The 15044-nt window shown below is 49.6% G+C and overlaps 1 protein-coding gene and 1 long non-coding RNA gene across 2 annotated transcripts in view; one reads left to right on the top strand and one right to left on the bottom strand.

Moving 5' to 3' along the window:
• RAD51D (RAD51 paralog D) overlaps positions 1-15044 on the top strand; it is a 384690-nt gene that overhangs the window by 236968 nt on the left and 132678 nt on the right. The window contains exon 8 of the mRNA XM_069614897.1: positions 4850-4940. Coding sequence (XP_069470998.1) covers positions 4850-4940 — 91 coding nt within the window. The remainder of the gene's footprint in view (positions 1-4849; positions 4941-15044) is intronic.
• Positions 1-15044, bottom strand: part of LOC138488134 (uncharacterized) — an 88216-nt gene that overhangs the window by 50241 nt on the left and 22931 nt on the right. The gene's annotated exons all lie outside the window — the stretch shown is intronic.

Below are 15044 nucleotides of genomic sequence, written 5' to 3'. Positions count from 1 at the left end.
ACGTACAAAAAGGTCTAAAAATGCTACCACCAAAGGTTCGAACACCAAAAGTTCGAACCTTTAGTGGTAGCATTGCAGGTAAATAAAAAAAAAAGACTCTGGGGGCAGCATGGTTGTCCCCCGCAACATCCCGCTCACTATACTGTGTGGTATAGTGAGTGGGGTGTTGCGGGGGACACCCCCGCAGCACACCCGCGAAAAGAAAATAAAAGAAGAAACAAAACGGGGGCTACGGGGGAACCCCCTGCAGCCCCCGTAAAAGAAAAAAGAAAAGGACCGTGCAGCACCGGTTCCTAATCACGGAAGTGAAAGGGAACTGGCACCGCAGGGACTCAGCGTGAAGAAAAAGGTAAGTGGGATTTGTTTATGTTTGGGGTGTGGGTGGGGGGGTGTCATGGGTGTGTTGTGGGTGTGGGTGGGGGTGTGGGTATGTACGTGTGTTCACATGAAAAAGGTGCAAACCTTTGGTGGTTCGCACCTTTCTCATGCGAACTTTCCAGCCGCGGGCAAATCAGCCGCGGTCGGGTCACGTAGATCCCCGAGAAAGTCCTCAGGTTTCTCACAACGCTCTCCGATCACTCGCCTGTGGAGTTATCGGTGGTATGGGACTGTCCCGTTGCACCTCCACCATTATGGAGGATGTCTCCCATGGTATTGTTAGATGCTGGTCTGCTATTATCTTTACAGGAGAAGGTTGAAGGTTTTTTTGAAAGGAACGAAGGGTCAGTGTCTCTATATGCTATGGTATGGGGGGCGTTTAAAGTATGGTTGTGTGGGGACATTAGGTCTACGACCACAGCAGTATTGTGGGAGGTTCGCCAGGATTTGTGGGGGGTGGAAACACAACTAAGACAGCTTGAGAATGACTAGGGCAGATCCAGTGATGGGGCACTTCTAGGTTTGATAAAAGGGAACCTGTTGAAGTTTCGGGAATCAGCAGATAAAGAGGTCCAGTGCATGGCAAGTCCGGCCCAGGTGCATAGGTATGGGGAGGCGGATAGGCGAGGTCGCTTCCTGGCTGGTGTCATTCGGGACGAAAGAGCGTCACAGTACATAGCCGGAATTAGGAGGCGGGCTGGGGATACGTTAACCTCAACCGAGTGTATAAACCGGGAGTTCCATGAATACTATGCAGCCCTATATGCAAATGTCGATATTGTACAGATGAGGAGGTGGATCAGTACATTGGGGATATTGCCCTCCCGGGATTGCCAGAAGAAGCGCGGGCAACCCTTGATCAACCGGTTACGGTGGAGGAAATAGCTCACGCAATAGCATTGTTGGCATCAGGGAAGGTCACGGGATCCGATGGGTTCGGAATCGAACTGTATAATTATGTCAGGCCAGTACTGTCACCGAGACTTCTGAGGCTAGGGGAGAAATCGTTAGAGACTGGCTGTCTACCGCCAATGCTTTCCGAGGCTATAATTTTGGTATTGTTGAAGCCGGGCAGACCACCACATGAAATGGCCTTGTATTGGCCGCTGTCATTGATTAATGTGGAATGAAAGGTGATTGCGAGAGTTTTGGCCCCTCGATTGCTGCCATATATGTCATTGCTGGTACATTCGGATCAGTCTGGGTTTATTCCAGACCCGTCCTCTGCACTCAATTTACGATGACTTTTCTGTGTTATACTGCAGATAAATCCAAAGGCCAGGGCGCTCGTGGCTTCCCTGGATACCGAAAAAGCCCTCTATTCAGTGTGTTGGAAATTGGGGTGTAGCAGCATTTGCGGTTCGGGGATGATTTTATTAGTTGTGTGCGGCTATTTGTATGCCAATCCAGTCGCCAGGGTTCTCACTAATGGCACGTTATAACGGGTGTTTCGGTTGGGACGTGGGACACGGCAGGGGTGGCCCTTGTCTCCCTTGCTGTTTGCCCTAACGATAGAGCTGTTGGCGCGGCTGATGAGACAGACATGTACAGGCATCGACATAGAGGAATCCGAATAGAGGGTCCGCCTCAAGTGATCTCATTATACGCTAACTACACACTATTGTATGTTCGAGACCTGGATCGGAATCTGGGACTTGTGATGGTGGAGGTCCATACATTCGCACATTACTCCGGTTATAAAATCAATGCAATAAAATCTGAGTTATTGCCACTTATTTCCACTTTCGGATAATACGCCACAGCCAGGAGACTTGCTGAGGCTTAGGTGGGTCCCAACTGGGTTTAAATATCTGGGCATCTTGGTGTCCTGCTCGCACCGTTCGCTATACGTGGACAATCACAAGGTGTATTTAAATTCCATGGCTGTTAAATTGCAGCTTTGGGCCAGATTACCTATCTCTCAATATGGGAGATTGGGCCATGTTATGAGGCTGCTGAGCTGGTGATAAAACCTGCCGGTAGGCAGCAAGCTACCACCGACCCGTAACAGTGTTTCCACCGCCCGATATCCCTGTGTAATGATGCCCGTTGTCTTTGCTAAAGTTGGTGGTGGTCCCTAAGTTATTGTATTATTTTAGTACTGTCCCGATCTGGCCTGGGTGATTCTTTTTTTCTAAACTTCTGTCATTAGCTATTGAATTATTTTGGAAAGCCGGGGTGGCCTGAATGAGTTGGGAGGGCCTGGCGGAAACCTAGAAGCAGGGGGACTGGCGGTACCTGACATTGAGTTGTATTATATTGTTGCGCAAGCACAATACGCGGGTCACTGGTATTCACAAGCTCCGGGGCTGGTACATCGATCGCTGAAGTGCTAGTGTGACGGCAATGGATTTGAGATCTATCATCTTTAGTGATCAACACGCAGATTCTTGTACACACGACCCAGTCCACACGACAGTGAATGCATGGTCTCGGCTATTTAAGAGGTTGGGCATAGTGGCTCTATATAGTGCAGCAGTGCCCCTGTGTGATTACCCCAGGCTCCCTCCGTGTATGACCCCGACTTTCAGAGGTCCTGAGCGGCAGACGGTTTTACAGGATTTATTTCTGGGTGGGAGGTTTGTGACGCTCGAGGAGTTTGTGGCAAAGTTGGGTAACAGCCCTATTAAGACATTACAATACTTCAGGATGCGGCCTGCGGTCCGCCGCAGGTGGCCATCGTTCCTGCAGGAGCTGGACAGGAGGCTGGTCTCAAGGTGATATAGATTGTGCCAGGCTAAACAGCCATCAGTGAACAAGCCATAGAAGAAATGGGAACGGTATCTGGCAACTGAGATAGGCAATGACCAATGAGGTATATGGTGTTTGCTGACATGGGATTTCTCACTCAATGTCAGGTTTAGACAGATACAATTTAAGATTTTGAACGGGGTACATTACACGTCAAAGCACATTTCTAGATTTACACCGAATGTCAGTGATGCATGCCCAAAGTATGAGCGAGCTGGAGCGGGCACCTTTCACATGTTCTGGGACGGACAGCAGGTTTTTGCCTGTAAGTGGCGGATGTCCTGCACAATACGGTACAGATAGCCCTGGTGCTCGCCTGCATGCTTGTTCGCAGATTGTTTAATGTGAGCTGTATCATTGCCAAGAAATGCATACTGAAATACTGGAAATCCAAAGCAGCACCCACATGTACAGAATGGCTTAAGGAATTGGCGTATGCTAATGAGAGGGAAGAGGGATATATTGCAATGGTTGTGCCTATATGTAGACCAAAGGACATTTGGGGGCCATTCCGGGACTACCTCTCATGAGCAATGGCAGATTGACGAGATAAGATATCACGGGTGGTGAGCGGTTTGAAGTATGTATGGTTAAACTCAATGTGTAAGGGCCTATGTCGTTGAGGATGGACAGTTACTACTGACCATTGTGTTTATTTGTGATTGTAAAAGTGCTTGTCTATGGCGCAGTGTAACATGTCTGCCTATGTTTTAAATAAAGTAGAAAAAAAAAAGATAACGTCCCTAACGTATGTTTGAACCATTTTATCATCCAAAGAAAACCTATCATATGTACTCCATAATTTGACCCAATATATTGCCTGGCTGATGACCTTTGCCTGAATCCTTTAGGGCAGGCTGAATTGAGACATCACCACTTTTCCCCCCAAAAAAAGCTAATGGAGTACTGACAGTCTGGGACGGTCCCAATTGTGCATGTGAAATGAGGCCCATAAAGAATTCTAAGTAGATTTCTAAATAATCTTAGGCCGTAATTATTTCAGAATTAATGGACAGCTTCAGTTTGTGTTTTTTGTCCTATTACACTTATTTTGGATGTATTGGTAATCATTTCAGATTTTGTTAAATGCACCTCAGAGTTTTGCCAAAGCCAGTAAATTTTTTGCTGGTCTCACAGCACCATCAGAAAATAAAAGTGAAGTAGAACAAATGACCATTGATCTTAGGAAAATGATTTGTTGTAGTTTGCAGCACTCTGTCCATAAAACGTATATGGGGTGACTGGGAATGGCTTAGTGATATGTTCACGATTAGTAAATCTAGCTGATGCCATGAGATTAGAATACGGATTAACGACACATTTCATGCACCCATAAGGAGTTATCATGCCACATTAGTATAAGCCCCTTAAATTTCTCATATCGAACACCTGCACCCCCACTGTGCTTCAAGGGAAACTTACCCAGCCATTTTGACCATTGTTTTCAGACATCAATGTGTGGAACTCTGGTTTCTTCTTTTATATGTCTAAGTTTTTTTTTCATCAACAAATGCTTAATTTGGAAATGAGTCCTTCTCAAATCATAGAGGGCAAAGGACTGGTTTGCAAAGGGGCAGAGTGATGGCACAGTCACCTTGTTGAATGTTTTGATCAGTTCAGCCATCTGTTTTCACTATGCACTGTCTAAGAATTGATGTCTACACCAGCTTGTATTTTCTGAAGTCTATGTTCAAGTTTTTTAATTGAGTGTGTCCTTCAGGTTTCAAGCTCCTTGGGCCCAGTGAAGGTTGTGATTGTCGATTCGGTGTGTGCTGTGGTTTACCCTCTCCTGGGTGGCAAACAGGCGGATGGTGAGTAACAGACTTTGTGGGTTAGGAATTGGAAAGGCAGACCAATGAAACACCATAACCAAAGCTGCTTCCTGCAAAGAACCAGCAGGTCCTTGGAGAAGTTTTATTTGTTTGAAGAGTTTTAGTTAATGTTTTGGAACTTGTTTTTCAACTTTCTATTGCAAGAAAATAGCAAAGGTTTCTACATAGAAAGAAGTCGCTCTTGTTTACTTTCACAAGCATCTATCCAGAGACCTTTAGTCTTAACCATCACATCTGTTTTATGAATTGTTAAGAAGACATGGGGAAAACATAACCATGCTATTAGGATAACATTTTAGAACTTGCTTATTTATTTAGAGTTTCACAATGAAAATGGTCTTGATAAGAACCATGACCAGTCATCCGTTCCAGTAGTAGGGTCCCTGGGTTACATCTCTGTCTAACCCGGTTTGAGGAAGATTGACAATGTCTCTCAATAAATTAACAGGTCTATTTCCCCTCTATCTTCACGAAGAATAGCTCAGCCTAAGTCCTTAACCACAATAGTGCCTCTTGCTAGGTGTCGCCCATGTGTATCTCAATCTCTTGGGCACAACACACCTTTATTTAACACCATGGTAAGCCTATCCATGTGTTCACAGGCCCAGTAGTGTGTCTCAGGTAAAACAAACAACCTGCAGAAGTTCACAGCTTTGCCTTAGTAAGGTCCACATTGTCTCCCTCCTGTGACGTAGGACTAGAGGGTCTACTAGATGCGTGTCCAGATGCTATGGTGCATTCCATGTCTCTGGGTCCTGATCCTATTAGATGGGTCCCTTTCATATTCTTTCTCGCTGAGCCAGCCCTCACTTTAGCTTGGAGCCTCTCTCTCTAGATTGCAATTCTGATGCTTGGGATATCTTTCGGCTAACCTTCTTAACATTCTGCAACAAGCTTTTTCTCCCCGTACTTCCCTGAGACAGCAAATAGACATCTCACTGACTGTAACCAGCTCTTTACCCCCAAGGAATTTTTCACCCTGTTCCTGCCTGATTCTCTTTTTTTCCTCACCTCCAACTACTGACCTGTCTGTCAGCACATCGTACTGTTATTTACTTTCAGTCCCTCCCTCCTTCTTTCTTTCTCTCCTTCAATCTGCTTGGTTCCCTCATGCTTTTCCCGCATCTCGGACCTATTCCCTTTTCTTTAACTTTCTCGGTACTCTCCCGCCTCCCTTAATGTTTCCCTCTTCTGACCTATGTGGTACTCCATTATCTCCTAGATATTCTCCTTTTCCAACCTCTGCTCTCCCTCCCTTCCTTCTTGATATTTTTCTCCCAAACCTCTGTTTGCTGTTCCTCCTCCAGCCTCTGTATTTTCCCTGTCCTTGATGTTCCTCCAAGTTATCCCGTCCTCTTTCATTCTGCAACATCAGATCTCTCACCTCTTCCTGTTTCCTCAGCTATCTGCACCTCCTTCTGCTCTCGCGTCTCTGTTCCCACAGCCTCTCTCAGCATATTCGGCTCTTTCCATAGCTGCTTCTACTCCTGCAACTTCAACTCTCCTTGGACCTCCCCCACCTTCAATTTCATCCGCATATATGCCTCTGCACACTGTGAGGTTGGCATCATGGACGGAGACCCAGACAACAGATTCAAAGTTTAACAACAAGGTTTTATTAAGAAAATGTCAGGATGGAGTAAGGCCTATCTTGCCCTAAGTTAAGGTGGGATTTCCTTACACAAATACACTCAGAATGTCAGAATGTTCAACTAAAAAATCTGTGTCCAAAAGCTATGCTTGCCCTAATACAACACAATGGGCCTCATTAGGAGTTTGCTGGTCTGGAAACAAGGGTGCCGGCAAACTCACTGGCACCCTTGTTTCTGGTTTGTCAAACTGTGTCTGCCTGCTGTGGCCGCTTTGCCCGACAGGTCTGACCCTGCCGGGTGCAGGGGCCACGTTAGGCAGACTCTTCACGGGAGCACCAGCACCATTGCTAACGGTGCTGGTACTCCCGTGTCTCCACGTGTTCCCGTGTCCCCACTCCACAGAGTCCTGTAGGACTCTATGGGAATGGGGACTAACAATTTGGCTGAACCTGACTTCCCGGGCCGGCGGACTCATAATGACCAGTGGCAACGGGAAGTCAGGTGCCAGTAAATTATTACATGTCCGACAGCAACCCCGCCGGTAGCACCGGCAGGGTTTCCGACAGACCCATAATTGGGCCCAATTTGTAGGGATGTCAACCATAAACTAAACAGTGATTCAAACATAACGTTCTGAGCTATTTCCAGCTCAGGCTTACTCTTCAGCTTCTTTTCCCCCAAAATCAATATGTTTATCACAATGCTCCATTCACCTTTGTTTGGACTTGAGTTCCACACTTTTGCAAAGATTTGGGTGCCAAGTTCAATAAAGTTCTGGGAAATATGTCATAGGGTTTCCTTCCCTAAGTTCAATGTTCAAATATAAGTAGTATCTTGAAGCTTTGTCTGTTGACTGGTTCTCCACAAGACTTTACAACTCAGGGCTCCCTTCCCAAAGCCTGATATTCATCATTTGTTTTCCTTTTTTCGCCACACCAAACTTCTTTGTTAGCTTGTAGGGGTTTGCTGGTCTTGTCGCAGTTTCAGACCACACGCTGCACCCATTATAGGTCACGTAATCAGGAACTTCCAGGCTTTCTTGAGAAGTTCAGTATTCGACCAAACAAGTAGTTTCTCAAATACAGCTTCACAACTTTAATATATGAGTGGTTTCTCAATCTTGGCTTCACTTTGTACTCATAGTTAATCATTCAACTCAGCTGTTCATTAGTTTTCAGTTCGTTGTTCATTCCATCATGAATGCAGCTTTTCTTATTTCATTTTATTCAGTCATTCACTTTGTGATTTCAGAAATAGTTCTTCACGTGTTTCACTTAAATAAATACACATTTCTTTCTTTCTTCCAATTTGGTTTTCAATAAAGGTAACTTTACTTATTTAATTCAGTTAGATATTCATTAAAAGTTGATTCATTAAAGGTTGCTTTGCTTGTTTTACTCTTTTCGGTATTCAATAAAGGCATCTCATTCATTTAGGTATTCGGTATGATGCCACTTCATTAATTTCCATTGACAGCTACTGCATTTACAGTCTACTGGAGCGCCCCAGTGATTAAAGTGTTCCCGACACTTACCCAGACTCGGCAGCTCTTTCCACGGCTTCTCCCTCCTTTTGGGAAAGCCTGCTCACCGGACACCTCTCTCTGCTCCTTCCGGCTCTCGTGCGCAGCTTCGCCTCCGCTTGCCGACAGCTTCTGCTGCCCGCCTTCCACTCTGTGGGATCTCTGTCCTGCACTTTCACTCCAGCAGGTCTCCCAGGGTCTCATTCACCATCTTGGCTTTTCAGCCTCTCTCGCTCCCACACTGCTCCTTCTGCTGCCTTTTTCCCGGCTCTCCTTTTCTCCTTCAGTGTCCTGCTTTTTAACACCTGTGGTCAGTTAACGGGCTGCCGGTGTATTCCATCAATTACTATTGCCTGGCTCTCATTACCAGGACATGCCTGACCTTCTTGCATGTTCTTCGTCCCAGTACCAAAGTGGTGAGAGTAATTGGTGTTTATTACTCTGTTGCTTCTTCCTCGTCTCATTACTTGAATGGGAAAAGGTTGTAATTTTAGTAACTCGCAAGTGTTTCTTCCTCATCTCAGTGCTGTTATGTATTCCAAGAGGGGAATGCAGGGGAACCGTCTTATAATAACCCAAACATGTTGAGGAAAGATTAGGGTGATTGTCAGGGGAGAATAAAGTGGATGCCATGTCTCTCCTGAAGGAATCTCACACCCACATTCACTGTCTCTTTATATGGGCCCTCATTACGAGTCCGTCAGGTAGCCGGCGGACCCGTAATGATTTACCGGCACCTGACTTGCCAGAAACACCGGGGCATTGCATCCCCGGCGGTCTGGCAAGTCAAGCGGCGGTTATTGTAAATCCCCATTCCCATTTGAGTGCCATAGTACTCAATGGTAATGGGGAGGACGGAAGCACCAGCACTGTCTACAACAGTGCCGGTACTTCCGTCCAAGTCTGCTGGCGGGTACCGTTCCGCCTGCCTGGGCAGACCTGGCGGGCGAAACGGCACCTGCCAGCAGACTCGTAGTTTGCTGGTCCGGAAACAACGGTGCCAGTAAGCTTACCGGCACATTGTTTCTGGACCGGAAAACTTGTAATGAGGCCCAGGGTCTTTTATAGCATCTCAATCCCTCCCCTTTACCAGACTGTTCGCTGTGGGCTAAACATTTGATTGGTTACGATGGAAGGTCAAGTGTACTCAATTATTTATTTGCTGCAAGTTCCGTCCCCCAGAGCAAGCTTTTAATAGCCTGTCCACCATTTTGGATCGCTGCATCCTGCATGTGTTTTGGAGAAGCACAAACAGCAACTGCTCTATGTTCTACTCAGGCGCTGCAGTGTCCACTGCAACACAATCACATTTAAAACTCAATTTAGGAATCCGTTTCATAATCCTTACACTCACTATCAATACCAAACTCCCGTTGGTCGGCATGCCGCGGCTGTTTTCTTTGCCTTGCAAAGAAATATCTTAAAGGGAGTCAGGCTGTTTCCTGCTGACGCAACTGTCAGGGAGGAGTGTCCAATGACCCCGCACCTGTAATCACTTCCTTCAGTCATCTGCGAGCAGAGCGACAATTGGGATAGGATGTTCCCTGTTGTTCCCCCTTCTAGGCTTCTGTGGCTGCCTGTGTCTGTGCCTTGAAGTGCTGGTGTATTTCTGAGGCAGCAGACGCATCTGTGGCTAAGCGACATGGTATTGGTAGACGCAAAGCCACCATATTAGCAACCTTTAACTTTAATTTAACAATTGTTTTAAAGAAAAGCGATAATAGCGGCTGGGGAAGTAAGAAGGGAAACCTAAGGACAGCGACTGTGGGTCTGCCTTATTAGGTTCACCTTTGAGCTGATTAGAAGCTATAGTTGCCTATTTCCCATCCTCTGTCTGAGAACGATATTCTGACCCAGTCCTCGAGGAAGATCATTTTGTGAATATCCAAGAAGGACAGTGACTGTGGGCTCTCATCTGAGCCACCATAGAAGCTTATCTGATAGGTGCTTGGGGATCGCGCTGATGCAGAGAGTATTCTCCTGAACATTTATATTGATTTAGTTTTCATAGAAGACTTCGCTAAAGTTTTTCATAACCTGTTTCAGCTGTTATTTTAAACATATTCAGGGATGATCCTCGAGCGGTCCATAAGGAGTTTTTATTTCATCTTCCTCACCTCAAAATGGAGTAAGAAAGGAAACAATTGCCAAGGTCACCTCCACTGACCTCTAAAAAGAGGCATAGCCCTGCTCAGTTTCTACCAATTGAAGAGGCCAGTGAGTTTCACTACGATATTGAAGTACTGCTCAAGGATTTGGATGCCAACAGAAAACCCCAGGAGAAAGATATTGAGAACAGCAAAGGTAAAACAGCAATTTCTCACAAATATGGCACCCCCAAGAAAGACAATAGCTTCTGTGAAGGCATCATGAACTAGAGACAGACAACAGGTTGAAGATTGGTTAGCAATATTTGTATTAACTTAAAAAACAGGATGCAGTAAGGCCTAACATGCCCTATGCTAAAGTTGGATTTCCCTACCTAAAGAAAACTAAGGATAGTCTGTGTCAGGAAGTCCAAATCAAATGTCTGTCTGTATCCAAAACCTATACTTGCCCTCACAACTAACTGTATACGTTGTGTCGGGATATCAGCATCAAAATAAATAGTGTTCAGAATAAAGTTCAGAGCTTCTTCCAGCTCTTGGCTTGTAATCCGTTTACCCAAGTTCAAAACAGTTCACAATGTATCATGGTTCCCTTCTCTAGGAATTCAAATATTCCAGCTTTTCAAAACACCACAATTCCTTGGGACACTTCCCAGCTCTTTTGGCATCAGTATTTCTCATTGGTTCACATTAGTAGTTCTGTTTCCTGACTTCTAAATCACATAAAACGTTGTTGCAAAAGACTAGCTTCTTTATGGATACTTTCATTGGCTTCTCCATATAGGGGGCACTCGGTGTAGGCGCAGTTATCGGACCACACAGTCCACCCATCACAGGTACAAGGAACTCATGTGGCAACAGTAAAGACAGACAAAAGTGATCACAGTTCAAGGGTGTTTATTAAACTGTATAATGGATGAGATAAATGCCTAATCTAAACCTACATCTAAGATGGGAGCAAGCTACGACCATCAAATAATAATAATACAGTCCAAGTGGAGTCTAGTCAAATAAAAAGTGCATATACTAAAAAACCTATTGCCAATCCTTACAGCTATGCTATAAAATAGTATGGGATAATGTTCACAAGAAAAGAAAGAAGTGTTCACCAAATAATAAGTCGGGATGGTATAGCCGGGGTCTCCCTTCCCCACGTTTTTAGCATGGGACAAGGCAGGACTCTTGAGCACAGCACACTCCTGGGCTTCTCTGGCACGAGGATACAGTTTGTTTCCAAAATATCAGGGCCTTCTGCGGCCAAGTCTCTTTCACACAAAGACTCTTGCCACAGAGGACCTGATATGCTGTATACCATAAATAGAAAGTTCCTTCAATAGATCTTCATGTTGGGCGATTACTCTTCGCCTTTGGACCCCCTCAGCCGGGCTTCAATCCTTCTCTCAGTGTTAGCCTCTCTGTCAGGTTCACTATCGCCTTTCATTCAAAACATAACATTCAAGAGTCTCAATGTCTTTTTAAACGATCATTCACTGTGGCCATCCCTCAGCCGGATTCACACTTTTTGCCACCATGTTCATGGGTGTATCACTGTTCACCCCAATTCGCAGTTATCCATCAATCGGGTTCACATTTGCCAAATACACCGTTCACTTTGCTTTAGCACAATGTGGCATTCACTTCCCTTTGATTTTCCTCTTGTCAACATGTCAGAGACTTTCGATTGTACAAGGCGTTTGACAATGACCCTCGTATGACCACTCTGACACCTCACACCGAGCGCCCTCCCCCCACCCAGGCCTCTTGGTTCTTGTAGATTCAACACAACCAAAAAAGGCTCCAGTAAGAGTCCTTGGAGTGAGCGCCCACGCGGCACCAGACTCTGCATCTGGACCTTAACTGGGGTTTCTTTAAAGTTCAAATACACACACAGGGTAATTCATAGAATTTCGCAGAAAAGTGTTGCAAGCGGCTGGCGCAGAGTGTCCGCGTGCGATTGCCTGCGCCAGGCACGTGCGCTAAAACCGATTTCCGCGCACAGCGTATTCATGGATTTCAGGCTCCCAAACCAGCCGTGGCGCAGAGTATCGCAGCGACCCTGCAGCAGCGCCAGTAACGCCCTCGCGCAAGGAAAAGCCATCAAAATCGCTAAATCATCGCAAAGGGCTGCGCTAACCCTGGACCAGTCTACAGGGCTGCCAAACAAGGAACGCAAAGCGGGTAACGTGCATATCAGGGGTACGCGTGAAGTCATACACGCGATTAGCCAGGGTACGTGTACTACAGGGGTACGCGGGAAGTACTACACGCGGTTGGGCAGGGTACGTGTATTACAGGGGTGCGCGGTAATTCTCACATGCGATTTGGCCAGGTACGTGTATTACAGGGGTGCGCGGGAATTATCACACGCAATTTGGCCTGGTACGTGTATTACAGGGGTGCGTGGGAAGTTCTACACGCGATTGGCCAGGGTACGTGTATTACAGGGGTGCGCGGGAATTCTCACATGCGATTTGGCCAGGTACGTGTATTACAGGGGTGTGCGGGAAGTTGTACACGCGATTCGGCTGGGTACGTGTATTACAGGGGTGCGCGGGAATAATCACACGCGATTTGGCCTGGCACGTGTATTACAGGGGTGCGTGGGAAGTTCTACACGCGATTGGCCAGGGTACGTGAATTACAGGGGTGCGCGGGAATTATCACACGCGATTTGGCTTGCTACGTGTATTACAGGGGTGCGTGGGAAGTTCTACACGCGATTGGCCAGGGTACGTGTATTACAGGGGTGTGCGGGAAGTTCTACACGCGATTCGGCTGGGTACGTGTATTACAGGGGTGCGCGGGAATTCTCACATGCGATTCGGCTGGGTACGTGTATTACAGGGGTGCGCGGGAATTATCACACGCGATTTGGCCAGGTACGTGTATTACAGGGGTGTGCGGGAATTATCACGCAATTAGGCTGGGTGGGTCCTCACAGGTGTTCCCTGTACACCCTCCACGGCCCCTGCAGGCAGCCCACAAAACAGGGGACTACCCTGCACACCTGCTCATGTCCCCCTGCACCCCCACCCCCCAGCAGTGCAGGGGCACCCTCCACCAGGCCCCCACCCATGTCCCCTATCACCCCCACCCCCCCGCCACCAGGGGCACCCTCCACCAGGCCCCCACCCATGTCCCCTATCACCCCCACCCCCCAGCCACCAGGGGCACCCTCCACCAGGCCCCCACCCATGTCCCCTATCACCCCCACCCCCCAGCAGTGCAGGGGCACCCTCCACCAGGCCCCCACTCATGTCTCCCACCACCCCCACCCCCAGCCACCAGAGGCACCCTCCACCAGGCCCCCACCCATGTCCCCTATCACCCCCACCCCCCAGCAGTGCAGGGGCACCCTCCACCAGGCCCCCACCCATGTCCCCTATCACCCCCACCCCCCCGCCACCAGGGGCACCCTCCACCATGCCCCCACCCATGTCCCCTATCACCCCCACCTCCCAGCAGTGCAGGGGCACCCTCCACCAGGCCCCCACTCATGTCTCCCACCACCCCCACCCCCCAGCCACCAGGGGCACCCTCCACCAGGCCCCCACCCATGTCCCCTATCACCCCCACCCCCCAGCCACCAGGGGCACCCTCCACCAGGCCCCCACCCATGTCTCCCAACACCCCCACCCCCCAGCAGTGCAGGGGCACCCTCCACCAGGCCCCCACCCATGTCCCCTATCACCCCCACCCCCCCCGCCACCAGGGGCACCCTCCACCAGGCCCCCACCCATGTCCCCTATCACCCCCACCCCCCAGCAGTGCAGGGGCACCCTCCACCAGGCCCCCACTCATGTCTCCCACCACCCCCACCCCCCAGCCACCAGGGGCACCCTCCACCAGGCCCCCACCCATGTCCCCTATCACCCCCAGCAGTGCAGGGGCACCCTCCACCAGGCCCCCACCCATGTCCCCTATCACCCCCACCCCCCCCGCCACCAGGGGCACCCTCCACCAGGCCCCCACCCATGTCCCCTTTCACCCCCACCCCCCAGCAGTGCAGGGGCACCCTCCACCAGGCCCCCACCCATGTCCCCTATCACCCCCACCCCCCAGCAGTGCAGGGGCACCCTCCACCAGGCCCCCACCCATGTCTCCCAACACCCCCACCCCCCAGCAGTGCAGGGGCACCCTCCACCAGGCCCCCACTCATGTCTCCCACCACCCCCAGCCACCAGGGGCACCCTCCAACAGGCCCCCACCCATGTCTCCCACCACCCCCACCCCCCAGCCACCAGGGGCACCCTCCACCAGGCCCCCATCCATGTCCCCTATCACCCCCACCCCCCAGCAGTGCAGGGGCACCCTCCACCAGGCCCCCACTCATGTCTCCCACCACCCCCACCCCCCAGCCACCAGGGGCACCCTCCACCAGGCCCCCACCCATGTCCCCTATCACCCCCACCCCCCAGCAGTGCAGGGGCACCCTCCACCAGGCCCCCACCCATGTCCCCTATCACCCCCACCCCCCAGCAGTGCAGGGGCACCCTCCACCAGGCCCCCACCCATGTCCCCTATCACCCCCACCCCCCAGCAGTGCAGGGGCACCCTCCACCAGGCCCCCACCCATGTCCCCTATCACCCCACCCCCCCCGCCACCAGGGGCACCCTCCACCAGGCCCCCACCCATGTCCCCTATCACCCCCACCCCCCCGCCACCAGGGGCACCCTCCACCAGGCCCCCACCCATGTCCCCTATCACCCCCAGCCACCAGGGGCACCCTCCACCAGGCCCCCACCCATGTCCCCTATCACCCCCACCCCCCAGCAGTGCAGGGGCACCCTCCACCAGGCCCCCACTCATGTCTCCCCCCAGCCACCAGGGGCACCCTCCACCAGGCCCCCACCCATGTCC

The sequence above is a fragment of the Ambystoma mexicanum genome, chromosome 9 (assembly GCF_040938575.1).
Source record: "Ambystoma mexicanum isolate Mex_15411 chromosome 9, UKY_AmexF1_1, whole genome shotgun sequence".
Lineage (NCBI taxonomy): Eukaryota > Metazoa > Chordata > Amphibia > Caudata > Ambystomatidae > Ambystoma > Ambystoma mexicanum.
Note: the sequence above shows the minus strand (reverse complement) of the source record. Positions and strands in the feature narration are given on the sequence as shown.